This window comes from Thunnus albacares, chromosome 5, assembly GCF_914725855.1.
Source record: "Thunnus albacares chromosome 5, fThuAlb1.1, whole genome shotgun sequence".
Lineage (NCBI taxonomy): Eukaryota > Metazoa > Chordata > Actinopteri > Scombriformes > Scombridae > Thunnus > Thunnus albacares.
Genome location: NC_058110.1, coordinates 32,697,549 through 32,724,215, shown reverse-complemented (window position 1 = coordinate 32,724,215; position 26,667 = coordinate 32,697,549). Strand labels below are relative to the sequence as shown.

The window sequence follows — 26,667 nt, the reverse complement described above, 5'->3', positions numbered from 1 at the left end:
GACAGAAACCAGTAACATGACAGAACCCAGTAACATGACAGAAACCAGTAACATGACAGAAACCAGTAACATGACAGAAACCAGTTATTCTTCCTCGCTGAAGCTTCTCTCTCACGTTTCTGTCTGAGCTTCGTCAGCTGTTTCCTTCAGTCTGACGTCTCGTGTTGCAGCTCAGACGACCGACAGTCAGCTGATCCTAGTCTAGTGTCACGTTTCTCTTCGTCCAATCAGGAGACGGCTTCACTCGTCCCGACATTCCCAGAGAGTTACTGGTGTGTGACTGGAGTTAGTGGTTTGTGACTAGTGTTTGTGGTGTGTCACTGTCTGTTACTGGTGTTATTCGTGTGTTATTGCTGTGTGACTGGTGTTACTGGTGTGTGACTGGTGTTACTGGTGTGTGACTGGTGCGTGACTGGTGTGTGACTGGTGTTACTGGTGTGTGACTGGTGTTACTGGTGTGTGACTGGTGCGTGACTGGTGTGTGACTGGTGTTACTGGTGTGTGACTGGTGCGTGACTGGTGTAAGTGGCGTGTTAATGGTGTGTCACTGTCTGTTACTGGTGTTAATGGTGTGTCAATGGTGTGTCACTGTCTGTTACTGGTGTTAGTGGTGTGTCACTGTCTGTTACTGGTGTTAGTGGTGTGTCACTGTCTGTTACTGGTGTTAGTGGTATGTGACTGGTGTGTGACTGGCGTTAGTAGTGTGTCAATGGTGTGTCACTGTCTGTTACTGGTGTTATTGGTGTGTTACTGGTGTGTGACTGGTGTTAGTGGTGTGTGACTGGTGTGTGACTGGTGTTAGTGGTGTGTGACTGGTGCCTGACTGTGTTAATGGTGTGTCACTGGTGTGTTACTGGTGTTATCGGTGTGTTACTGGTGTGTCACTTGAGTGTGTCTTTGGTGTCTCACAGGTGATACTGGTGTGTTACTGGTGTTAATCTCATGTTACTAGTGTGTTACTGGTACTACTGGCGTTGCTAGTGTGTCACCAGTGTGTTATTTGTGTTTTAATGGTGTTACTGTTGTGTTGCTGGTATATAACTGGTGTGTTTCTGTCTGTTTCTGTGTTACTGTTACTGGTGTTTTGCTGGTGTTGCTGGTGTGTCATTGGTGTATTACTGGTGTTACTGGTGTGTCACCGGTGTTGCTGGTGTGTTATTGGTGTGACTGGTGTATTACTGGTGTTGGTCTAGTTTACTGACAGTGTGAGTATAATCAGCCAGCAGATTACAGTACTACAGCACTGTTACTGGTGTGTTACTGGTGTTTTACTGATATTACTGGTGTTACTGGTATGTTACTGGTGTGTTACTGGTGTGTCACTGGTGTTTTACTGATATTACTGGTATTTCACTGGTGTTACTGGTATGTTACTGGTGTGTTGCTTGTGTGCTACTGGTGTTACTGGTGTCGGTCCAGGATACTCAGTCAGCAGATTACAGCACATTAACCCAGTGTGTGTCTGTATGTCTGTGTGTGTGTGTGTGTGTGTGTGTGTGTATGTGTGTGTGTGCATGTGTGTGTGTGTGTGTGTGTGCATGTGTGTGTGTGTGTATGTGTGTGTGTGTGTGTGAGTGTGTGTGTGCGTGTGTGTGTGTGTGTGAGTGTGAGTGTGTGTGAGTGTGCGTGTGTGTGTGTGTGTGTGTGTGTGTGTGTGTAGATTAGAGGTGATTAAGGAGAAACAGTAATCTGAATCTGGACTCAGACTAAATCCTTCAGATTAGTCAAATGGACGTTAGAGTTGAATAATCTTCATCATACTGATGATGATGTCACTGACGGTGCCTCGTATGGTCACATGACCTGATGATGTCACCTCATTCAAAGTTTCTGGGTTAAAGGGGGCGGGGCCTCTGAAGTGACAGCAGACTTCATTCAGAAAACAACTAAAGATAGTTTTTTTATGACCCTGAAGAATCAGTCAGCTGACGGAGAGAAGAAACATTTACACACATGAAGCAGATTCATTCATCTCAACACACACATTTACTCACATATAATTAAGCAACCAGCTCTCAGGCTTTAACTGGTCAGACTGGAATCGATCAGGACAAACTGATCAGTAACACTTTCAAAGCACATGTGACAGTTAACGGTTCCCTGTTTAGTTTAATGACCTCTGGCAGCAGTTTTTTTTTTTTTTTTATGAGTGGGTCCCATTTTGTATCACGAACACGCTGAAGGGCTCACATGCACGCAGATGACACGATACACCTTCCTGCCAAAGTTTCCACATCACTCCTCTGACTTACAGGTGGCTGCAATACACCGACATAACACAGAGAAGAAGACGACGGCAGCCAGTAAACACGGATGTAAACATGCAGGATTTCAAAGGGTCAGCGGCCAGTGTTTTATAGAGGAGAGAACGGATTCACTGCGTTTGTTAGAGCTTGAATACACAGAGTGTGCTTTAGTGAGAAACACTGAATATAAACAAAAACGTTGTTTGTTCATAAGAAAATTCCACAGGGGTCATAAAAAGCACACGTGGCTCCTTCTGAGCTCATCACATGTAAAGCGATGTTTCATACAAGATAAAGTCACCTGTGTTTTTAGGAATATCTTTGGCTTTTACTCAACACAAACTATGATAAACGCACAGCGCACCTGGAGCTCTCTGTGGCCCCTGAGGGTCTGAGGCCCCGTGACAGGTTCAAGACGAGAAATTTAGGAATGTTGGAATATGTTTTTTTGTGCCACTGCTGGAAGAAAAGCAGGTTACTCAACTTCCTGCCCTCCTGTGTTTGTGTTTGTGTGTTTGGGGGTTTAGTGTCTTTATTGTTTTTGTTAGTGTTCACTGAAAGTCACGTGATGCAGACTTCCCTTATATAACGTCAGCAAAGGTGACTTCTACATTCACTTCTGCCATACAAAACACTACAGCAACAGCGTGTGTGTGTGTGTGTGTGTGTGTGTGTGTGTGTAGGAATGTCAGCTATTCAGTATGCGGCTGCGGGCTGAGCCTTGCCGTGCCAGGACAGGACAGGCTGGGAACACCCGGCACGCACGCACACGCACACACACGCACACACACACACACACACACACACACACACACACACACACACACACACACATACATAGAAAGACATTAATAGTAATAAAAACATTTTCAGCGTTCAGTTCAGAAACAAAACGTGCAAAACTCAGCTGAAGACCTGATTTATATCTCCGCGCTTTGCTGTTAAATTCGGCTCGCGCACAACCCGCCTAACCAGACACCATTAAAAAAAATCTCAACTTTAAAACTTGCCGCTTTGCAGCCTCCACCGCTGTGCATTTAAACAGCTCTGAGATTTAAAACAAGGTAAGCCGACACTGACAAACTGACATATAATTCAACTGTGTGAGCCGGATTGAAGAGTCTCTCCTGATGTTCCTGAACACACCTTCAGTCGTTTCTCTTAGATTTAATACTCGAAGGAAAAGCCAGGAGGTTTAAAACTGTCAGATTTCTGGACGGAGTCTGGCTCGGCGCTGTCAGACACGCCTGACTCTCTCTCTCTCTCTCTCTCTCTCACACACACACACACACACACACACACGCTCCTTCCTTCCTGCAGCAGCTGCAGCTCGGGACAAGTTGGAGCCGTAAAAAAAAAAAAAAAAAAAAAAAGGAGCAATGTGATCCGGGTCAGACTCACCTGAGCTCAGCGGGCTCCTCTGCGGTCCGCCGGAGTCCAAACAACCCGGAGAAACTTCCACAAAACCCGCAAGAGAGAAACCTTCACGATCCGCACCGAGAGCCGCACAACAGGTCCGACAGTGACCCCGCCCCGCCCCGCGCTGCGCCGGGAGGCTTTTCTGACGCTCCTCAGCTGCGGAGGGACTGCCTGGCTCTTCTGCAGGGAATAGAACCGACAACCTGCAGCAGAGTCAGTGCCCGGCTCACAGTTTACCAGTCCAGTCCGTCATGTCACCTTTTGGTAAATGAGCTTTAAAGGACAGGTTCATGATTCTTCAAGTGTGTCAGTCAGTGAAAGAGATTTTCCTCGCTGTAATCATTCCTCCTGTTCATACTGGATATTAAAAGATCCTTCAAATGTGCTTTCAATGTCAGTGATGGAGGATAAAATCCACAGTGTGTCCACACAGTCATTTAAAAGTCTCTGTGAAGCTTATATGAGGCTTCATCAGTCTGAGTTAGTCATATCAAGTGGATATCTGACACATTTACAGTCTTTTTAGCATCAAATTCCCTCTTTGTGTTTCCCTGTTGAGCTGCAGGTGGAAGTACAGTAACAAAAAGAGGAACTTTGGCACTAAAAAGATTGTAACATTGAAAGATATCTACTTGATTTGACTCATTTGGACGCTGAAGCTTCATATTAGCTTCAGATAAACTTTTAAATACATTTTTTGCACAGAAGGAGGACTGTGGATTTTATCCCCCATCACTTCCATTGTAAGTGTATTACGAAGGGATCTTGTAATGGTCAGTATGAACAGGAGGAATGATTACAGCAAGAAGAACATGTTTCAATGTTCATTTGAGCTCCTGACTGTTTTTTTAAGGCACATTTGATAAACAGCCTCCTTTAACGTCCTTTAAATCTTCTAAAAACCTGTTTTACTAACATATAGTTCTGCATGCAGCAACTTCCTGTATCTCCAACCGAAAAACATGCAGTTTATTGTTTTGTGCTTCTTAACAGGCTAAACTGAACACAGCTGATATAAAATCTCTTTACACAAACACAACAAAAGAAAAAGGAAAGAAAAAAATCATTTTATGTGTAAAGATATATGTTTTTATTCTGACATGTTTCCTGTTTCTTCTCTTGTCAATCAAACAAACATCAGGTCATCAATATGATTATTTATTTTATTTTCTATTGAATAAAGTTCAGGACATCATCTTCATCATCCTCTGACATGACACACCATCATCATCATCATCATTATCATCATTGCACTGTATAAAACATTCAACAGTTTCCTCTAAAATAGTTCATTCATTGAAAATTTGCAGCAGCAGATGTATTGATTAACTGATCAGCTGGGCTGCTGATTGATTAGAAGTATTATAGCTCATAATATAATATAATTTCTATCAGATAAAGATTCAGTAAAAACATCAGATCGTACAAACAATACAAGATTCAAATTGGCACAATTAAAAAAAACAAAAAACAAACATCTTCAGTCTGTCACAGTCATGACCTCTGACCCCTGACCTCTGACTGACAGGTTGAGTCTGAGTCATGTGACTGAATCTGATTCTCTGATTCTGATTGGACATTTTCTCTCAGCAGGATCCGGGGTGCGTTCCAATACCCATACTACCATACTATGCCGGAAAAAGATTTAGTACGTCCCAATACACAGTGCGCCAAAAGTACCATGATGTCCTGCTACATTTGGGCACATTTTGCATTGTGGGAGCTTCTCTGTCTATTCTGACCCACAATCCTCTGCACAGCGGCAATTATGTCACACCAACTGAGCCGCCGAGAGTGAGCGGACCAATCAGAGAAACCAGTTCCAACAACAGAAGCCGCAACGAGAGATGAAGTTATATGTCCCAACTGTATGCACGCTGCATGCAACAGTCCGTACTGGGTTGGGCATCCGCAGTATATGCTAAAAGTAAAAAATAGAAGTATGATGTGATTCGGAACGCAGCGTGTTTTCAGTCTCTGTGGTTTTAAACAGGAAGTTGACTCACAAACAGTTGAACACAGATCAAACATTCAGCGAACTCCTCCAGCAGGTATCAGACCTGTTAACCCTTCAAAACACCCTCGACTGTCTGATCAGCTTCACCCTCTCTGATACAAAAACATGAGAAACAGTAACGAATCAGACTCTCATGTGTGATGTTAAAAAGACAAATTAATCTGATCGACAACAGCAGTGAAATAAAAGTTCATAAATTTTTCATTTCAGTCCGGAACTTGTTCATTTCTCTCGTGCAAAAAGTTCTTTTCATTCTAAAACATTACAAACTCCTCACAGCTTAAAACTTTATTTTTTATCATCTTTATTCTTCTGGCTGCTGTTCTCTTTGCTTTTATTCTGAAATGTGTGCATGACAGAAGCTTTTTTAATGACTTCAATGGTCCGATTGTGTTTAATTAATACATGTTTTATGTTTTTGCATTTTTATGTTGGACAATAAAGATGTTGAAATTAAATGAACGTTGCTGTTAAGACACTAAGAGCTGCAAAGCAGATGTCATGAGTTCTCTGATAGTTTCTCTGAAATATTTAAAAGCTGTAAAATATAAAGCTGCAACGAGTCAATTAGTTGTTCAACAGAAAATCACTTTGAGTCCTTTTTTTTTTTTTTTTTTGAAGAAAAAAATCCAAGTCTTGTGATTCCAGCTTCTCAAATGTGAATATTTTCTGGTTTCTTTAATCTTCACTGACAGTAAACTGAATATCTTTTCAGACATTTTATGGACCAAATGACTAATCAATTAATCTAGAAAATAATGAACAGAATAATCAGTAACAATAATCATTAGCTGTAGCCGTAACAGAATGTGCAAAATATCACCACTTTATTCGGTGTAGATTTAATGTGTGTATGTTAATAACTTACACAGGTTAATACGAATTAAAACTGGATTGTAAACAGCAACTAAAAGCAAATAAATGTATGAAGCCTTTATGTAAATATTATGTAATTTGTCTCCAATCACAGTGTTTTCCAGCCTGTAATGGTGCAGCACGTAGCACGTAGCTTGTAGCATGTAGCATGTAGCGTGTAGTGTGCAGCGATAGTGCTGAAAACTGTCTGACTGTGATGCATGAAGAGTATGTAACTGTCCAACTGCACTTCTAACTTCAGTAAACTTCTTCATGATAAACTTGGAGTTTTAATGTTGAAGTTATTCTGGCAGGATTATCCCAAAAACATCTCTCATCTCTCTGAATATGTAACCCTAATTAACTCTAACCCTGCCTGACCTGCAGCTCTAATAAATATCAGCACAGACAGAAGTGATTTACTAAATTAATGAACATATTTTTACTCCTAAAAGTGTCACTCTGAGAACTTTTGGATGGATAGGTTTGATAAATGTTCTGGATTCTGTTTTTTGTGAACATGTGTGCAGATTTTCAACACACACACACAGAACAGTTACTTCCTGGTTTCCAGGCAAACACTGGAGATGTTGCACAGAGTTACTGGGCGGATGGATACGATGTTGTTTGTCAGGAAATAGTTCCAGTACAGAACTCTCCCTGAAACTACAAACTGTGTTTCTGCACTTCAGTTTGAGTTTGGATTAAACTAACAAGACATGACATGTTAATCAGAGCCGGACTAGCTGTTCCCCTGTTTCCAGTCTTTATGCTAAGCTAGGCTAACTGCACACTGACATGAGACTGATATCTGAACAGAGAAAAGAGAAAGAAAAAAAAACTTGAACTGTTCCTTTAAACATGATGTTCACCAGAGACACTGAAGGGGGAATACTGTGGCTTCAGACTTCAAAGGGTTAAAAACTAAAAATTATCCTCACAGTTTTACAGAAAACTGAAGTTTAACATCAGTTTCAGTCACATGACAAGCCTGCTGAGAGAGTGTCTCCGTGGTAACCGGTAAAAACAGAGTTGAGAGTATCAGAGTTAAACTCAGGAGAGTGACTCCTCTTCATTTGTCTTCCTCCTCCTCCTCCTCCTCCTCCCTCTCTCCCTCTCTCTCCCCCAGGAGGACACACAGCTCTGCCAGACGCTGCTGCATCTTTGGGATCCCCGACAGCTGATTCTCCAGGCGCTGTTTCTCCTCCTGAGAGACGAAACACAATAAGGTTTCAAATGTTCCGTCGATGTTAAACATGTATAACTGAAACACACACACACACACACACACACACACACACACACACACACACACACACACGATGTGCCGGAGGCGTGCTGTAGTGGTGCTGATGGTAACCATGGTTTCTGTGGTTACCATGGTTACCATAGCCTCTGCTGCAGAAAAGATGACCTCTGTAGTTTTACTGTCTGTCAGGATGTCCACCTGATTGGTTTGATCAGTTTTTAGTTTTTGCTGATGCAATAACCGTTACCAGGATTTTTCTCTTTTAATCGATTGATCTTTCAGTTTAAAAAAAGTCCATCAGAATTTCCTAAAGCCCTCTGTGATGTCATCAAATGTCATGTTCTGTCCGACCAACAGACCTTCAAAATACGATCACATGACACAAAGAAAAAGAAGACGAGTTATGCTGGGCTGGAAATGTTCCAACCATATGAATTGATTAATCGAGTTATCAATCAATCAGCTGATTGATTCAGCTCTAGTTTGTACTGAAGGTGACATTGGGGGAGTCACATGACTATTTATAGACATAAAAATATATAGTTATATTCTCACTGTCCTCACTTTCAGATTACTTCTTTTATTTTGAAATTTCTTTTCATGTCGTTTGCACAGGTCCAACATTTAGGACAGTTAACTCTTCTTCTACTACTGATGAACATCAACATTTAGGACAGTTAACTCTTCTTCTACTACTGATGGACATCAACATTTAGGACAGTTAACTCTTCTTCTACTACTGATGGACATCAACATTTAGGACAGTTAACTCTTCTACTACTGATGGACATCAACATTTAGGACAGTTAACTCTTCTTCTACTACTGATGAACATCAACATTTAGGACAGTTAACTCTTCTTCTACTACTGATGGACATCAACATTTAGGACGGTTTACTCTTCTTCTACTACTGATGGACATCAACATTTAGGACGGTTTACTCTTCTTCTACTACTGATGGACATCAACATTTAGGACGGTTTACTCTTCTTCTACTACTGATGACCATCAACATTTAGGACAGTTAACTCTTCTTCTACTACTGATGGACATCAACATTTAGGACAGTTAACTCTTCTTCTACTACTGATGGACATCAACATTTAGGACAGTTAACTCTTCTTCTACTACTGATGGACATCAACATTTAGGACAGTTAACTCTTCTTCTACTACTGATGACCATCAACATTTAGGACAGTTAACTCTTCTTCTACTACTGATGAACATCAACATTTAGGATGGTTTACTCTTCTTCTACTACTGATGGACATCAACATTTAGGACAGTTAACTCTTCTTCTACTACTGATGACCATCAACATTTAGGACAGTTAACTCTTCTTCTACTACTGATGACCATCAACATTTAGGACAGTTAACTCTTCTTCTACTACTGATGGACATCAACATTTAGGACAGTTAACTCTTCTTCTACTACTGATGAACATCAACATTTAGGACAGTTAACTCTTCTTCTACTACTGATGGACATCAACATTTAGGACGGTTTACTCTTCTTCTACTACTGATGGACATCAACATTTAGGACGGTTTACTCTTCTTCTACTACTGATGGACATCAACATTTAGGACGGTTTACTCTTCTTCTACTACTGATGACCATCAACATTTAGGACAGTTAACTCTTCTTCTACTACTGATGGACATCAACATTTAGGACAGTTAACTCTTCTTCTACTACTGATGGACATCAACATTTAGGACAGTTAACTCTTCTTCTACTACTGATGGACATCAACATTTAGGACAGTTAACTCTTCTTCTACTACTGATGACCATCAACATTTAGGACAGTTAACTCTTCTTCTACTACTGATGAACATCAACATTTAGGATGGTTTACTCTTCTTCTACTACTGATGGACATCAACATTTAGGACAGTTAACTCTTCTTCTACTACTGATGACCATCAACATTTAGGACAGTTAACTCTTCTTCTACTACTGATGACCATCAACATTTAGGACAGTTAACTCTTCTTCTACTACTGATGACCATCAACATTTAGGACAGTTAACTCTTCTTCTACTACTGATGGACAGCAACATTTAGGACAGTTAACTCTTCTTCTACTACTGATGGACATCAACATTTAGGACAGTTAACTCTTCTTCTACTACTGATGGACATCAACATTTAGGACAGTTAACTCTTCTTCTACTACTGATGGACATCAACATTTAGGACAATTAACTCTTCTTCTACTACTGATGGACATCATTTAGGACAGTTAACTCTTCTTCTACTACTGATGGACATCAACATTTAGGACAGTTAACTCTTCTTCTACTACTGATGACCATCAACATTTAGGACAGTTAACTCTTCTTCTACTACTGATTGACATCAACATTTAGGACAGTTAACTCTTCTTCTACTACTGATGGACATCAACATTTAGGACAGTTAACTCTTCTACTACTGATGGACATCAACATTTAGGACGGTTAATTCTTCTTCTACTACTGATGGACATCAACATTTAGGACAGTCAACTCTTCTACTACTGATGGACATCAACATTTAGGACAGTTAACTCTTCTTCTACTACTGATGGACATCAACATTTAGGACAGTTAACTCTTCTTCTACTACTGATGGACATCAACATTTAGGACGGTTAACTCTTCTTCTACTATTGTTGAACATCAACAGTAACTCTAATCTGAAGTGAGGATGAGGTGAAGAAGAAGAAGAAGAGGAAGAAGAGAAAGACCTGCAGAGACAGACGAGTGGACGCATCTAGAGGTTCAAAACGCCAACCGCCTTCTCCATCAAACTGCAGGAGGTGAGAGTGGTACTTCCTGTTAGAGAGGAGGAGATAAGAGGAGAAGAAGACAGTAATATCAGCATCAGGGTGTGGCAGCTCAAAGCAGTCAGAGCTCTGCTGCCCTCTGCAGGCTGAAAATGAAACTGCTTCATCTGATTCAGTGTCAGAATCAGAATCTGTTTATTAGCCAAGTATGCAGTATACAAAGAAGAATAAAATAGAATATGAGTAAGGTAATAATAATAATAATGAAATAAACAATGTAGTACTAAAATTAAATGAAAAAAAGTTTTGAAATGGTATATAAAACCTGAAATTAAATATTGAAATGAAATGTATTAAATATATGACGGTGATAAGCAAAAATTAAATGTTACATTTAATTTGTGTTACTTTATGTGTACATCTGTCTGTGTGAGGACCAATTTTAGTATTAGACCTTGGGAAAGAGGACATGTTTGTAAAGTAAGGAGATTTAGGTTGGTCCTCACTGTCTGACACCTTTAAAGGGCAGTTTGAGGGTTCAGACTTGGTTTTAAGGTCAGAATCAGGTTTAGGGTCAGTTTAGGGTCAGGGGATAGGGAACACATTATGTCAATAACAAATGTGTGTGTGTGTGTGTGTGTTCTGACCAAAGGGAGGGTCTGTGGGTGATTGACAGCAGGGCTATCCCAGCATCCTTTGCAGCTTGGAAGATGTTTCCCTCCACGTCGATGCTGACAGCACTCGTACACTCATCCAACAGAGCGTACCTGGGGCTGGGCGAGAGACATACGAAAAACACAGAGAGACAGCGAGAGAGAGAGAGAGAGAGACTGTCAGACGTTACAGCCTGAAAGATGGTCAGGCTGCTATCACAGAAGCTGCTATTGATATGTTTTCTATTGATCTTTAATTAGGAAAAACAGTGAGAGATAAAAGCTTTGATAACAGGTTTGTTATTGTCTGAGCTTAATGAATCTGGGTATTTTGCAGACAGGGAATCATCCAAACTGGAACTATTAGATATCATATTAAAATATGTGACAGTTAACAGTTAGTAAGAGTTACCGGTGGTAGAACATGCGAGCCATCCCCATCCTCTGCTTCTCTCCTCCAGACAGAACGTCCTTCCAGTCACTGACTGACTCCCAACCTGACAGACCGACAGAAAGAGAGACAGAATTATTATATTCACTCTGTAAACTTGTGCAACCTGTTGATAGTTTGTATCAGAGGTTTTCAAAGTCTGACATTGTGGCCCCCCAACACCCTCCCTTTAAGTCAGTTGTCTGTGGGCTAAGCTCTGTTTTTAGCCTGTATTTGTTTACATTTTTGGCAAATTGGCACCATGAAAAAGACGGGTTCAAAATTTTTCAAGTCTGTCTTAAAACAATAGTCAGGAACCCAAATTGAAATAGGTTTTTCTTGCCGTAATCATTCCTCCTGTTCATACTGACCATCAGAAGATCCCTTCATGATGCACTTACAATGTAAGTGACGGGGGACAAAATCCACAGTCCTCCTTCTGTGCAAAAAACATGTTTAAAAGTTCTGAAGCTAATATGAAGCTTCAGCGTCCAAATGAGTCAAATCAAGTAGATATCTTTCAACATTATAGTCTTTTTAGTGGCAAAGTCCCTCTTTTTGTTACTATACTTCCACCTGCAGCTCAACAGGGAAACACTGTCCGAGGAAACACAAAGAGGGAATTTGATGCTTAAAAGACTGTAAATGTGTCAGATATCCACTTGATATGACTAACTCAGACTGCTGAAGCTGAATATAAGCTTCACAGAGACTTTTAAATGCATTTTTGTACAAAATGACTGTGTGGATTTTGGCCTCCATCATTTACATTGAAAGCACATTTGAAGGATCTTTTAATATCCAGTATGAACAGGAGGAATGATTACAGCGAGGAAAACCTCTTTCACTGTTACTATGGACACCTGACTGCTGTTTAAAACACACTTGGAAAACTGTGAACCTGTCCTCTAAAAATATGCAGAGACTGTTTACCTACATATCAGCTGTTGATACACCTTTATCCTGATTAATCCTGAAAACAAAAACACATACACACACACACACTAACCTCCTTCTCTGTCCAGGATGTAGAGCAGGTGGACTGTGCGAAGGATCTCCTCTAGGTCTGAATCTCTCATTCCTCTCTCAACCATCTCCTCCACTGAGTCTGGATAGATCACCTGGTCTCTGAGGGTCCCCTCTGACATGTAGGGCCTGTACAGTATAAAGTACTAAATCACTACTACTGGATATAAAAAGTCTAGTATCTGAAAACATTCAGCAAACAGCATCTTATGTTTAGCCGCAATGAGCGCCACTTTCGGTAAAATTTGAACTATCAGAGCCTCTATTGTTAAAGACACTAGTGACCTTTTTTAGACAAATCTGCAGAAGGAATGTAACCATGCAGACATTCTCAAACATTTCTGTCTCCGAAGACTGTAACTTGTAGTATATCTTGACCCTATCCCCACAGCCCCTATTAAACGGGTCCTTGATAGCACCGCTAACTCCGCTACACATATTATTAATACATCTCTGGAGATTGGAATTTTTCTTGATTCCTGCAAAACAGCTGTTGTAAAGCAACTATTGAAGAGATCAAACCTGGAGTCCTGAATAACTACAGATCCATATTCAATCTACACTTCATCAGCAGAACTCTTCAAAAAGTAGTTTATAATCAAGTTGCTCATTTTATCAATGTTACTAATGGCATAGAAAAACTTCAGTTTGGCTTATGTGCCAACCAGAGCACAGAAACTGCTCTTACCAAAACAATGAATGATTTAAGACTCAGCACTGATAAAAACATGGTGTCAGTTCTAGTTCTTTTAGTTTTGAGTGCAGACACAATTTGATACAATTGACTGTGACATTCTTCTACATCGTCTCAAAAACTAGGTTGGTCTCTCCGGTTCGGTGCTTGACTGATTTCACTCCTACATTACCTGTAAAAAATTCTACATTAGTCTCAGAGAACATATTTCATAGAAGTATGATGTGTCCTGTGGTGTTGCACAAGGCGGTTGCCTGGGTCCCCTGCTTTTTTCCTTATATATGCAACAATTAGGTGATATTATTAGAGATTACAATGTGAATTTCCATAGCTATGCTGATGATACACAAATATACATTTCAGTTGAACCAAATGATTCAAACGCCCTGAGCTCCCTGATTAACTGCTTCTCAGCTATCAATAAATTGATGAGCAATAACTTTTTCAGATGAACCAAGACAAGACGGAAATTCTTTTGGTCAGCCAAAAAGCCGAAAGAGGTATGCTGTTTGAGTAACTCAGTAATCTGGCCACTCTGGTCAAATCGGAAGTATAAAGCCTTGGAGTGAACTTAGAGTCTGATTTGAATTTTAAACATCATAGAAACAAGGTGATCAAAACTGCTTTTTTTAGTCTTAGGAATATTGCAAAGGCACATCTGTTTTTTAAAATTTGAAAGATGCAGAAAAACGAATTCATGCTTTTATATCTCGTCAACTTAACTACTGCAATGCTCTTTTCACAGGTCTCCCTAAAATTCAGCTGCCAGGCTCCTAACTAAGACAAACAAGAGAGAGCATATTACTGCAGTATTAACTTCTTTGTACTTGCTCCAAGTTTCTGTTAGAATTGATTTTAAAGTGCTTTTACTTGTGTTTAAAGCTCTTAGTGGGTTAGAACCAGCAGTAGCAGTAACAGTAGCAGTAGTAGTACCTCTGTGGGATGTAGAACATGTGCTGTGGTAGTAGTAGTAGTAGTAGTAGTAGTAGTAGTAGTAGTAGTAGCAGTGGTAGTAGTAGTAGTACCTCTGTGGGATGTAGAACATGTGCTGTGGTTCTGGACGGAACAGGACTCCTCCATAAACAGGCCACAGTCCACTGAGGATCCTGAACAGAGAACTCTTCCCACATCCATTTGGACCTGTGATCAACACATTCATCCCCTCGTCCACCTGACACACGCAGCCAGAGAGACCACAGATATCAACAGTTACTTACACAAAGACAAAAACACAACATTCACTTGTTTTATGGAGTTAGCTTAGAGTTAGCTTATTGCTAATTTTGTTCTGCAGTCCCTTCGGCAGGTCACAATTAAAACATATAACAGCACAATAACAAACAGTACAAAGAAAAACAAACAAACATAGGATACATAATACAAAATCCAAAGCTACACACAATAGCAAATCACATACACCCACAATATCAACTAGAAATGACTAATGTATGCTTGTCAAATTAAAAGCAAGATTATTTGCATTCAAGAGAAGACCATGAGATAAAATGTAGAGTCAGTGGTTACAGAGCTGAGCAGCTTTTAGCAGCTTTTTTTAATTTGGTTTTAAACGTACTGATGGAAATGCAGCTCTTCATATCGTCAGGTCCGGTGGTGAAATCAAACACTCACTATATGCTGATGATTTAGTTCTATTGTTGAAAGGAGATGAATCAGGTGTTATCAAATGATGAATTATAAAAAAAACTCATTGAAATTCCATCACATGATAAAAGGTGGTTGTATATTGGTCGGTGAAGATCAAGATGTTGCCACACTGTCCACTTATCAAGTTTTCAGCGTCACAGGTCCAGTAAGGGTGAATTAAATGCAAAATATTCAAAGTCCCCCTCCACTGAAAAATGTTTTTTCTTCTTGTTACTTCAGTTGGATATTTGAGCTTCACTGTGCAGAATAATGTGCAGATTTTGAAACTAGTAAGCTTTTTTCACATAACAGTACCAGTTAAAAGTTTGGACACATCGGCCCAACATTATTGTTTCAAGCAGAGTATTTTTATATGTCTTAATACATATCTGAAGGGGATCTTTAAAGTCCCCCTCCACTCAAAAATGTGCTCATTGTTCCGTCAGTTGGATGTTTGAGCTTCGCTGTGCAGAATGATGTATGTGCAGAGTTTGACACTAAAAGGCCGTTTCCATATTCATATGAAGGGGGAAAGTTTCTGTGAGTTCATTGAAAATCTGAGTTTAAGGGGCAGGCCTGCTAGCATAGGCCAACAGCTAGTTTGGAGACAATCAAAGTCCAGTATGCAACTAACACAAGTTTGATGTGGAAACTTGAAGCCTCCAGTGCACAAACACTGAGAGTGTCCAGTAGTTCAACTTTTAAAATGAACAATATATTCATAAATTCTGAAATTGTCTCATGAGGGAGAAGGAGTAGATGCCATTTTAAGGATTTTATGTGGTTATTGTAATATTTTTTTTGTGGAAAAACCATATCAGACAAATATTATTGTTTCAAGCAGAGTATTTTTACATGTCTTAATACATGTCTGGAGGGAACTTTTGTAACCACGTCCTTAAAACACCCCCTACAGACATGTTTAAAGATATATAAAAATACTCCTAACCCTAACCTTGTGAAAACATCCTTAAACCATCATCTTCCCCTTCTACCTCATGTAAAAATCCAGAATCTATGATTATATAAATACTGTTGATTTCAAACACAAGATGTCTCCTTCACTGTAAAGTCCAGTCTCAGTGTTTGTGAACTGGAAGTTTCCTCATCACACTTGAGTAAGTTGCATACTGGACCAGGATTGGCTCCAAACTAGTTGTGATGTCATAAATTCTGCAGGTGCATTCAGGTGTTAAACTGAGATTTAAGCACAGAGAAACTTTTAAAACAAACTCTGCTCATTCTAATGTTTTTTTATTGACTCATGTAGAGTTATCGTATATATTTGTATTGTCATAGACCTCATATAACATAACTAACTCAAACTCTGAGCGACTGAGAGCCGATGAACCGGCCCTCAGTCGCTCTGAAGGTGACGACAGTCAGAGAGAACAGACCAATCACAGAGCATCTGTGAGAGCGAAGAGGTCAAAGGTTAAAAACCAGACGACAGAGAGGAGTTTCTGTTTCCCTCAATGTTCTTCCTCTTCTGTCATCTTTCCTTCTCTCTGCTTCCTGCGCTCCTCTCTCTCATCCTCTCTGAGACTTAACCACAAGAATTTCACTCTCTATAAGGTCTCTATTGTGTCTCTACATACACACACACACACAGTGTTTCAGTAAATGCTAATGAGCTGCAGGCTCTGCTCTGACCTTTGACCCAAGTCAGGAATGGATGGAGGGAACTCTGATGGAAAGAATGAGACCCCGAAGAAGAGATTAAAGACAGAGAGAGAGAGATGGAAAAGAGATAAAGGATTGTAGAAGGAGGTGAGAGCACTGAGCATGCTCCGTACCAGAATGACATGTAACCTTCAACTGGACACAGACTGTTGGAGGAGCAACACTGACACCATGTGGTCAACAACACACACTGCACCGCTCTGCTCTGTGTGTGTGTGTTTGTGTGTGTGTGTGTTACCTGGATGTTGAGGCTGGATACCACCACGTCTCCGGTTGGCGTGATGATTGGCAGGTTCTCACAGCGAATCCCCTTCTCTACACTGATTACCTGACCTGCACACAAAACCAAGAGGACAACAACATGTGAACGGGATGTAAGAATCTAAAGCTGAAGGGCAACACGCATCAAGATACGGCACAGAGCTGAGCCAGGAAGTAACTGTGTTATCTGGCTTCAACACTGGTGGAGCGCTGAGATTCTTATCTGCAATCAGAAAAACACCCTGCGGGCTTGATAACAGGCTGAGCGAGAAGAAGGTCTGAAGATTTTTATATCAGAGATCAACATCAACTCAAAGCTGGCTCTCTCAGCGCCACACAGGATACACGACGTAGACCGTCACTCTACAGACACATTCACGGTAATCAGATTGTTTTGCTGTCAGCTGATCCGTCATCATAACATGTTCAGTAACAAGTGAAATCAACTGAAGTGCAACCAGGCCTCAGCCAACGTCACACCCTCTGATAAAACACACATAACCACTATCAAAAACTGCTGATCTGTTTAAGATTCTCTTCACTGAAAAAACACAGTCGATATCTAGAAAATTAAAAAAAAACAAACAGCTGCTTTGTAAATTATGATGGACTCAGCAGTTTGTCTTGATGTAAGAGGAACAGATGATAAAAAATACAAATGTTCTCCAAAACTTCATCAGTGTGAAATCCATCATTAACAAAATCTACAACACGAACAACAGTCCACAAAGAAATACACACGACACTAACAGGATCTTCAAATACTCACCAGATAAATCTCTGCATCTGAACTTCAGCCTCAAATGTTTTACTCTTGAAATATTAAAAAACGCTGCAGCAACCAAAACGTCATCAGCAGTAAATCCACGACTGGGTCATATCTTCACCAGACAGCTGACAAATCAGCGACTGCTCAAAGTATTTTATTATAGAAGAACAATAAAAACACAGCTGTAGTAGAGTCGGATGAATTTACTGCTCTTCTAGGGCGACGGTGTGTGTGTGTTACCCTTTGATGATCAAAGCTATCAGAGCTGAACGATTTCACACAAAACTCACTCAGTTTGAGCGTTATGTTGCCTGCTGTGTATTTGTTTTCCATAATCTGTGATCAAAGTTGAACTAAAATGAACGATGACCTCTACGACACGCGTCCGATGGCATTCTCTCTCTCTCTCTCTCTCTCTCTCTCTCTCTTTCTGTGACGAGTCCCTCGCCCTCACCGTGATTAAGTTTTAAAATCCATCTGTGATGCGGCCTCGTATCGTTTTACTTTTAAACTCACAGCTGTTCTCCAGCATCATGAGAGCGCGGCGTCTGTTTCTGTAAATGTCCCGTCAGGCCCCGATAAAGCTGCGAAAAACATTTGAGTAAAATACACGTCTGCCAGTATTTTTTTTATATATTAATCTGCTGATTACTTTCTTGATTAATCGCTTTGTTGATAAAACGTCAGATGATAAAAAAAGTGAAAAATGTTCCACAGTCCGAGGTGATGTATTCAAGTCGCATGTTCATTTTCTGTTGATGAATTAATGGATTCTAATCTCTGCAGCTGTAGAGGTCAGCGTGTTTTGTATTCCATGTGTGAGAAGAGTCAGAGTCAGATCAGCCAGTAATATTCTGACACCAAACAGGTGCTTCAGCCCTTTGAGCCCAGTGTGTTTTTTCTAGTTTTTAATTTCCTTCATTCATGGGCTCATGACACTTTCTGCACATCTGAATGTGTATTATTAACTGTGTGTGTCACACAGGCATGACATACAGTGTTTGTTCAGGACAAGTTGGGCTAACATCATTTTGCATGTGAGCAGTATTAGGAGACTTTTTAAGGAAATAAAAAACTTAAAATATAAATATAATGTTTTCAGACCAGTGCAAATCTCCACATATGAATTAATGATATATAATAATATGTAAATGAATAAAGGAGATTGTCGAGGTTTCAGGGATATAAGAACCATGTGGATGACACATGGATGATTGATTTGCTGATTGTACATCAGCCAGCAAGGATCAATACGTTTTGCATTTGCTTATTGACTCTTCCGGTTTCCTCGCAGGCCTGGATGTAGCTGTAAAAAACTTTTTGCCTGAGATAAAGTCAGAAATTTGATGATTCTGAACAGATCTTAAGTTAAAAGGAGCGTCTTTTATCTCTGATTTCAAAGCGGGTTTATTGATGCTGATCCTGAACAGATGAAAGAGAAACACTCATTTCTATCTTGACATTGCGTGTTTGATGTCTGTGTTCAGGTACTGGTTTCCATGCAGATTGCGTCCCTCGGGCACGAAGCGGTTTGGACTTTTGGAGTTTAAAGACAAGTGAACAAAGCTTTTGGACGCTTCAGTTGAAACGCTTGACGTACTTCACACTTTTTTTTGAGGTGATTTGTGGTCTCAGGTTTTTACCTCTGATCTCCAGTCGACCGCAGACTCTCTGCCCGTGCTGCACCACTGCTCCTCCTGCTCCTCCTGCTGCTCCTGCTGCTGCTGCTGTTAACTGCTCCTCTCTGTCTGCAGAGCGACGGTAGATTCCCTGATTCACATCTTCAAACACATCCAGCATCTCAGAGACTCGACTTGTGTAACCTGCCAACTCTGTTACCTGCAGAGGAGGAGGAGGAGGAGGAGGAGGAGGAGGAGGGGATGTATTTACTCTATTAATCATTTCAGTGACGTTTACTGTTGTAGACTTATGTTTCTGACAAGAAAACTAGTTTATTTTTCTACTGCATTACGTCCCGATCAGTACATATCTCGGTCAGAAGTTTAAAAACATCAAATCCTCACATTTAAAGAAGCTGCAACCAGCAAATAAGCAGCAGAAAGAACATTTTAATTGATGTTATGGATTAAAATGGAATCGTATATTCTTATACTTATATACTGTATATCTTAACACTGCATTCATCAGAAAAAAAGAAAGAGGAAGAGGAGGAGGTTTAGAGGAAGAACCAGAGGGTTTGAACCTCCTTGTAGGAGCTCATGATTCTCTCTACGGCGTCGGCTCCGGCGTTCAGCAGGTTTCTGGCTGTGGTGAAGGCCTGCGTCCTCTCGCTCACCAGCTCCTCCTCCTTCATCACCATGGCTGCCTGCTTCACCTCCTCAGAGTCTGATGACGTCACAGGGTCAAAGGTCACACGGCTTTAATCACTCAGTATCATTTAATGATCAGTGTGTTTGCCACATCTGGTATATTCTGGGTGTGTGTGTGTGTTTACCATATTTAGAGTATCCTGTGGCTGTGATTATGGGCACGGCGACCATCACCAGGCCGGAGGCGCTCCAGACGTACTTCATGAGGAACTGCTCCAGCATGACGTACCAGAGTCGTTTCAGCAGGATCTGATGAATCTGAGAGGACAGAGACATGTAGCTCCTCTGCAGCTGGGCCATCTCCACCTATGAATCAAACACACCCAAACTCAACAGTCATATCACAGACAGGGACATGACTGATTATAAAACAAACTCAACCTTGATTGTAACTAACTTCATATTATTTACTCTGATTGTTATTTAAAGTATTTTAAAGCTGCATTGATATATATTTTTTGTCCACCAGGGGGCAGGCGTGTCAGGTTTACCTTGTGTCCTCCATAGAACGCTATCTCCTCAGAGTTGGCGATGATGCGGGAGTGCATGTACCTCAGGTCTCCTTTCCGTCGAGCCTCTTCAGCCACCAGCTTCCCGAATCGAGGCGAACAGGAGCGCAGGACTTTGGCAGTGAGCGCCACCACCAGGCCGGCGATGACTGACGGCCAAGTAGTGTTGGCTCCTGCAGGGAGGAAGATCACAGTCATCACACTCTTCATCCACAAGGAAGTCTGGTGTTTAAAAGGTGGAAGTTCCAGCCTCATACTGCTGGATTTGTCCGCAGCTTTTGATACAGGTGACCACAGTATTCTGGTTAACAGACCCAGCAGTGGGCGGGCTTTAACTCTGAGTTAAGTGAGGATACTTTGAGGAGATGGTGTTTGTCCTGAAGTGGATTATTCCTGCAGGGAGCATTGCAGTCTCTCCATCAGATTGAGTAAATCCTGACGGTTGGACGGGATGTAAAACCCAGATTTTGAGTTTTGGTTATTTTCTATTGACATAACTGATTGACTGAAAATTGAGAGACTGGAACTCAATTTTCGTTTGTGGGGAACTGAACTGTTCTGTCCTGACAACCTCAGCAGTTTCTCCACCTTAAAGGACGAACAGGAAGAACGATTACAGCGAGGGAAACCTCTTTCACTGTTCATGTGGACACCTGACGGCTGTTTTAAGACAGACTTAAATATTTGTGAACTTACCCTTTAAGAGACTGTTTAACACATATAAAAACTTATTTAACTTCAACTAAATTCTGATTAAAACTCTCACTATGAGGCCAAAACATCTGCAGCTACAAACCAGTCCTCACTCAGTCCAAACTAGTTTTATGACTCTCACTCTGACCTTTAGAGTGGGCGGTGCGCAGCAGGGTGTAGCAGGTGACGACCACGTCCAGGATGGGTTTGGTTAAGTTGGAGTAAAGATGAGCGATGGAGGCCGAAAACATGACGATGTCCTCAGTGAGAGACTGATCGGGGTTGGACAGGCGACCGTCCATGTTACTGACGCGGTAGTAGGTCTGAGACAGAGAGAGAACAGGATGACGTCTTCACATCAGTAACAGTATATTCATCCATGGAAATGTTAAATATAGATTATTATTGAGGTTGTTCAAGGGTCTGATCTGATCTGAGAAGAATCTCTTTCACAGCATTTCATTGTTCATTAAAGTGATTTGATTATCTTTGAGCATCAGAGATGAGAACAGACATAATAAATGTGTTAGTGAAACATGTTGCTGCTGCTGCCGTGGTCTTTATGTTCATCTGACAAACTTCAGCTCAGATCTACAGAAATGTTTCAGCTCCCACTGAGGAAGATCGTTTAGAGCAGCAGGTCTGAGAGCAGCTTTAATGTGCTGTCACTGTATTGACACCAGTACTGAAAAAAAACAGCAAAATGACTCATAGCATAGTGTGTCTGTCATGTGTCTGTGTGTGTGTGTGTGTGTGTGTGTGTGTGTGTGTGTGTGTGCGGGTGTTACCTGGTTGGTGAAGTACAGCTCATAGGCGTGGTTGACCAATCGGCTCCTGAAGCTGAGGCTCAGCTGACCTTCCAGGAATCTGATGGCGCTGTTGATGAACGTGGCGGGAACAGCGACGAGCAGCCACTTAGAGAGCTGCAGCACGAAGGCCTGCGGGTCCTTCTGCACGATGCACTTCACTATCACACCTGGAAGATCAATACTATCGATTATTAACGTCCTCTGCACGATACACTTCACTATCACGCTTATTAAGATCAATGCTGTCCTCTGTTGCCTTCATGTCCATTATGGGAGAAATCATTATTCACTCCTGGAAGGCTGGGAAGACTCTTATTAATAAGGAGAAAATAATGAGATTTAAGGAGCTTAAAGCTAATTTAGACCTTAATGATTTGTGTTTTCTGCAGCATTTACAGCTGCAGTCTCTACTACAGGAACTCATATCTCAAGATACTATACTGGCCTCATAAAGATACACATCATAATTAAAAGAGAACAAATAGAGGAGCAATATCTAAACGTTACAGAGTATATCTCTCCCCTCCTGTAGTGGCACGACTATAAATCATGACCTATAAATTATAAACTATAAAAGGGACATTAGAGAGAGACACTGACCGTCCAGCGCAGCGACGTAGATGGACAGGAAGGTTCTGGACATCAGAGTGAGAGAGTGCAGGACGAGCAGGCCCACCTCTGGACATAGTAACCGTGGAAACAAGAGCTTCAACAGACGAGACAGTCTGAGGACAAACTCCCTGTTGACTGATGGAGACCTGAACACACACACACACACACACACACACACACACACACACAGAGTTTATCACAGTGCAGACAAGCTGCTGTATTGAGTCTTTGTGACAGATTTGATGTAGATCTTCTTTTTAAATAAACACCTCCTGCAGGAAACAGAGCGCCGACCTCCTGATCGGAAATATTCAGTCACACGTGTTCATACGCAGAACATCAGACAACAATCTTTAAGAGAAACTGATGTTACGTCTGTGACTAGCTGATACTTGAGAGGCATAAAGTGGAGCTAATAACCATAATCATAATCTAATCATAACCTTAAACCAGGTCGTCACCCCGACATGAATTGATTTATGTTATGGGAGGTGAGTATCAGTGGGTCAGCAGTTAATTAATAATAATAATATTTTGTTTTCTCATTGTTGGACTGACAGTCAAATGTCTTTTTTAATTATATTTTCATTGTTTCATAATGATGCTCAGCACAATACGTCTCATTAAGGTGAATCTGAAGTCAACGTGACACACTTTAATTTATCCAATCAGATGTGATTCGTATAAAACAGCATCAAAATAAACTCTGATATTCATAACCTGACGCTGTGACACACACACACACACACACCTGCTGCCACTCTTCTTCTTCTCTTTGTAGTTGTCCACAGTGCTGGAGGAGGAAGTGGCCACGCCCTCAGGGAGGTTAGCCCCGCCCAGCTGTTTACCTGCTGCGCTCCTCTGAAAAACACCCAAACACACCCAGAGTCAGACTGAAATCAGCTCGAAGTTACAACAGTGCAGGCGGCTGCGTCGTTAGGGGCGACTATTTTATTATATTATCTTGCTGATTGTGATGCAACCAATCAAATACGGCGTTCAAAATAATCCACCAGGAAACTGCACTTGCATGTGTGTGTTTGGCCAATGAAGTGCCTTGAAGCAAAAGTGGCATCACCACACCGCCCCCCATGTTGCTGCTGTGTGTGTGTGTGTGTGTGTGTGAGTTCCCCTCACCTGGATGATCCTCCTCCAGACGTACGGCGTCAGTTTTTTGACGGCGTAGGCGGCGAGCAGCACGGCCGTCAGCCTCTTGAGCCGTGAGCTCCGCCTCAGCTGAGCCGGCAGCTTCTGATAGGTCAGCTGCATGCTGACGGACGGCTGACTTCCACCAAATCAGAGGACAGTAACAGCAGCGAGTCACAGGATCACGGAGACGTCATGTTGATCCACTTCCTGCTGAGCTGCGAGAAGATTTTAACGTTAAATTAAACTACTAACTGCTACTCCATTCATTGTAAAAATAATCAACAGATTACTGATCTGCTATCATCTGATTTGATCTTCACAGTGATTGTACGTGTGGTCTGATCAGTATCACCACTACATCACCATCAGATTCACATATTGTTATCAGCCTCAAACATACAGTATTGATCAGCCTCAGGTCAATATCAGCTTGGTTGTTTTACTTGTAGAGCTGCAACACTTGTCAAATGAAAATTATTCAGCAATTACTTTTGATAATGGATTAATCTCTTCCGTCGTTTTCCAAGAAAAAAATGCCAGAAATGTGCTGCTTCCATCATGTGATGACTTAATGCTTCTGTTTGTCATACATGACAGAAACCTGATCGATGAGAAATTATAACAGCAATTTTCAGTTGGTTGCAATCTGCAACCTCACAGCTAGATGCCACTAAAGCCTAGACACTGATCCTATAAGTACATATGTATTATGAGCTTGATGTAGTTAAAGTATTGCAGTAAAAGTACATAAGTATTATGAGCTTGATGTAGTTAAAGTATTGCAGTAAAAGTAGTGGTTTGGTCCCTCTGACTGATATATTATTATATATGACATCATTAGATTATTAATAGTGAAGCATCAGTGTTAGAGCAGCATGTTACTGTTGTAGCTGCTGGAGGTGGAGCTAGTTTACACTACTTTATATACAGTTAGCTAGTTTAGTCCAGTGGTTCCCAACCTAGGGGTCGGGCCCCTCCAAAGGGTCAGCAGATAAATCTGAGGGGTGGTGAGATGATTAATGGGAGAGGAAAGAAGAAAAAACAAAGTTCTGATACACAAATCTGTTTTCAGTTTTTGGACTTTTTCTCTAATCTTTGATTTTTGCTGAAATATTGGATCATCTGAACATTTATTGAAATGAAAGCATGTGAGAAGTTTAGAGGGAAAAATCACTATTTGGTGGAGCTGTTAACAACTCATAGACATGTGAAATGTGACCCCGACTACACACTGCTTTTTGTAAGACGTACTTTAAAAGCCTGTCATATTGTCAATTGTGTCAAATCTTCATCTGAAAAGTAACTAAAGCTGTCAAATAAATGTAGTGGAGTAGAAAGTACAATATTTCCCTCTGAAATTTAGTGGAGTGGAAGTATAAAGTAGCATCACATGGAAATACTCGAGTAAAGTACAAGTACTTCCTCTCAGTCCGCCGCTGAAAGCAGTAACTCTAGTTTAATAACAGTATAATTACACGACTGTTTCTGTCTCTTTCTCTGCTGCTGACGCTTTAATTGTCCTCTGAGGGATCAATAATATTTCTGTCTCTTTATTCTCTGCAGATTTGAGACTCTTTAGTCTGATAAACGTTATCTAACCCACAGAGGAATCAGTCAGTGGAGTTCACAGACTACAGTAACGGTGCAGCTGTACAGGATATCCTGTGTGTGACCTCTTCGTCCTTTGGAAACACTTTTATAAAAACATATAGTAGTCAGAATCAGTCTCTCACCTCATCACACGCTGATAAAACCCGTTAAAGCCGAATTAAACCCTGTGGCGATGAAGAAACTTCAGATCCGGTTAGCTCCGGTAACCGTTAGCTTGTAACTGTACCGTAAATATCAGTGTAGCGGCTAGCAGCACCGAGCTACCGTCACTCGCTGTGTCCGACATAAAAAATTTAAAAGTATCTGTCGACTACAGATCCGGTTGCCGTTCCCGCTGAGCTGACCCCGAACCGAGCTAAAAGTGTAACCCGGGTTTTAAAACCCGGCGGCTAGCAGAGCTATGCTAAAGCTAACCGCTAACTGAACTGGGACTTTGTTGTTTTTCTGATCTGAACATGAAAAGAGGTCAAAGTTTCCGGTTTAGTCTCCTTAATTATGATCCCATATCTGACCGGGACACACATGTAGTGACAGTTTACGTTTCCTCTCTTAGATCCGTAGATTTATTTCATTCTTTGTACCGTTTTGTGGTGTTTAATGTCGCCGGGTGACGGGAGAAAGTTCTGCATTTGTTTACCTGAGAGGATGGGCCGCGTACCAATACTGAGAACATCCTTCCTTTCTTCCTCTCCTGCACACATCCTCTCGTTCTCCTGAAGACAACCTTAAAGGTTGGATTCACATTTTTTTTCAAGTGTGTCTTAAAACAACAGTCAGGAGCCCAAATAAACACTGAAACATGTTTTTCTTGCTGTAATCATTCCTCCTGTTCATACTGACCATTAGAAGATCACTTCATAATGACCTTACAATGGAAGTGATGGGGGACAAAATCCACAGTCCTCCTTCTGTGCAAAAATGTATTTCATTCATAAATAACCTTTATTTAATCTCAAGAGTCATTGCAGTTGCTGTCATTACAATGACTTCAAGTTAACAGTGGCACGATAAATAATAAGATAGTAAAACATACACACACAAATATGTAAATAGTTAGTAAAAGTTAGGCTATTAAATCAATTAAAACAATTACAACTTGAAATGCAGTGATTCAGGATCATGGCTTTAAATTGCACAGGAGATACAAGTGTATCAAGCCTCAGAGTGTGCTGAAGTTTATTTCAGGTGCTTGGGCCACAAGACCTAAAAGCTAACTTTCCCGTTTCAG

At 41.0% G+C, this 26,667-nt stretch overlaps 2 protein-coding genes across 4 annotated transcripts in view; both read right to left on the bottom strand.

Moving 5' to 3' along the window:
• The window catches only part of plxnb3 (plexin B3), an 86,616-nt gene extending 82,707 nt beyond the window's left edge, over positions 1–3,909 (bottom strand). The window contains exon 1 of the mRNA XM_044350417.1: positions 3,648–3,909. The gene's annotated coding sequence lies outside the window, so the exon portion shown is untranslated. The remainder of the gene's footprint in view (positions 1–3,647) is intronic.
• Positions 3,910–5,386: 1,477 nt separating this feature from the next.
• On the bottom strand, positions 5,387–26,094 carry abcd1 (ATP-binding cassette, sub-family D (ALD), member 1). 3 transcript variants are annotated; one of them, XM_044350476.1, is made up of 17 exons: positions 26,021–26,094; positions 23,817–24,043; positions 23,431–23,540; positions 22,668–22,825; positions 22,047–22,234; positions 21,407–21,581; positions 20,548–20,738; positions 20,182–20,362; positions 19,930–20,072; positions 19,370–19,565; positions 16,935–17,029; positions 14,395–14,540; positions 12,659–12,804; positions 11,632–11,716; positions 11,214–11,339; positions 10,528–10,615; positions 5,387–7,744 (listed from the first exon to the last, which is right to left on the bottom strand). In XM_044350476.1, the coding sequence occupies exons 2-17, from the start codon at positions 23,946–23,948 to the stop codon at positions 7,610–7,612; spliced, it is 2,295 nt and encodes a 764-aa protein (XP_044206411.1). In that variant the 5' UTR covers positions 23,949–24,043; positions 26,021–26,094; the 3' UTR covers positions 5,387–7,609. The 3 variants fall into 3 exon arrangements, with proteins under 3 accessions (XP_044206411.1, XP_044206410.1, XP_044206412.1); XM_044350475.1 differs by having other exon boundaries at positions 25,562–26,081; XM_044350477.1 differs by having other exon boundaries at positions 23,817–24,038; positions 25,562–26,081.
• Between the last annotated feature and the right edge of the window lie 573 nt (positions 26,095–26,667).

Coding starts and splice junctions, on each gene's coding strand:
- abcd1 (XM_044350476.1), bottom strand. CDS start 23,948: ATGCAGCTGACCTATCAGAAGCTGCCGGCTCAGCTGAGGCGGAGCTCA. Junction 21,582..22,046: donor AGCTGTACTTCACCAACCAG/GTAACACCCGCA, acceptor TCTCTGTCTCAG/ACCTACTACCGCGTCAGTAA. Junction 12,805..14,394: donor ATGTTCTACATCCCACAGAG/GTACTACTACTA, acceptor TATACTGTACAG/GCCCTACATGTCAGAGGGGA.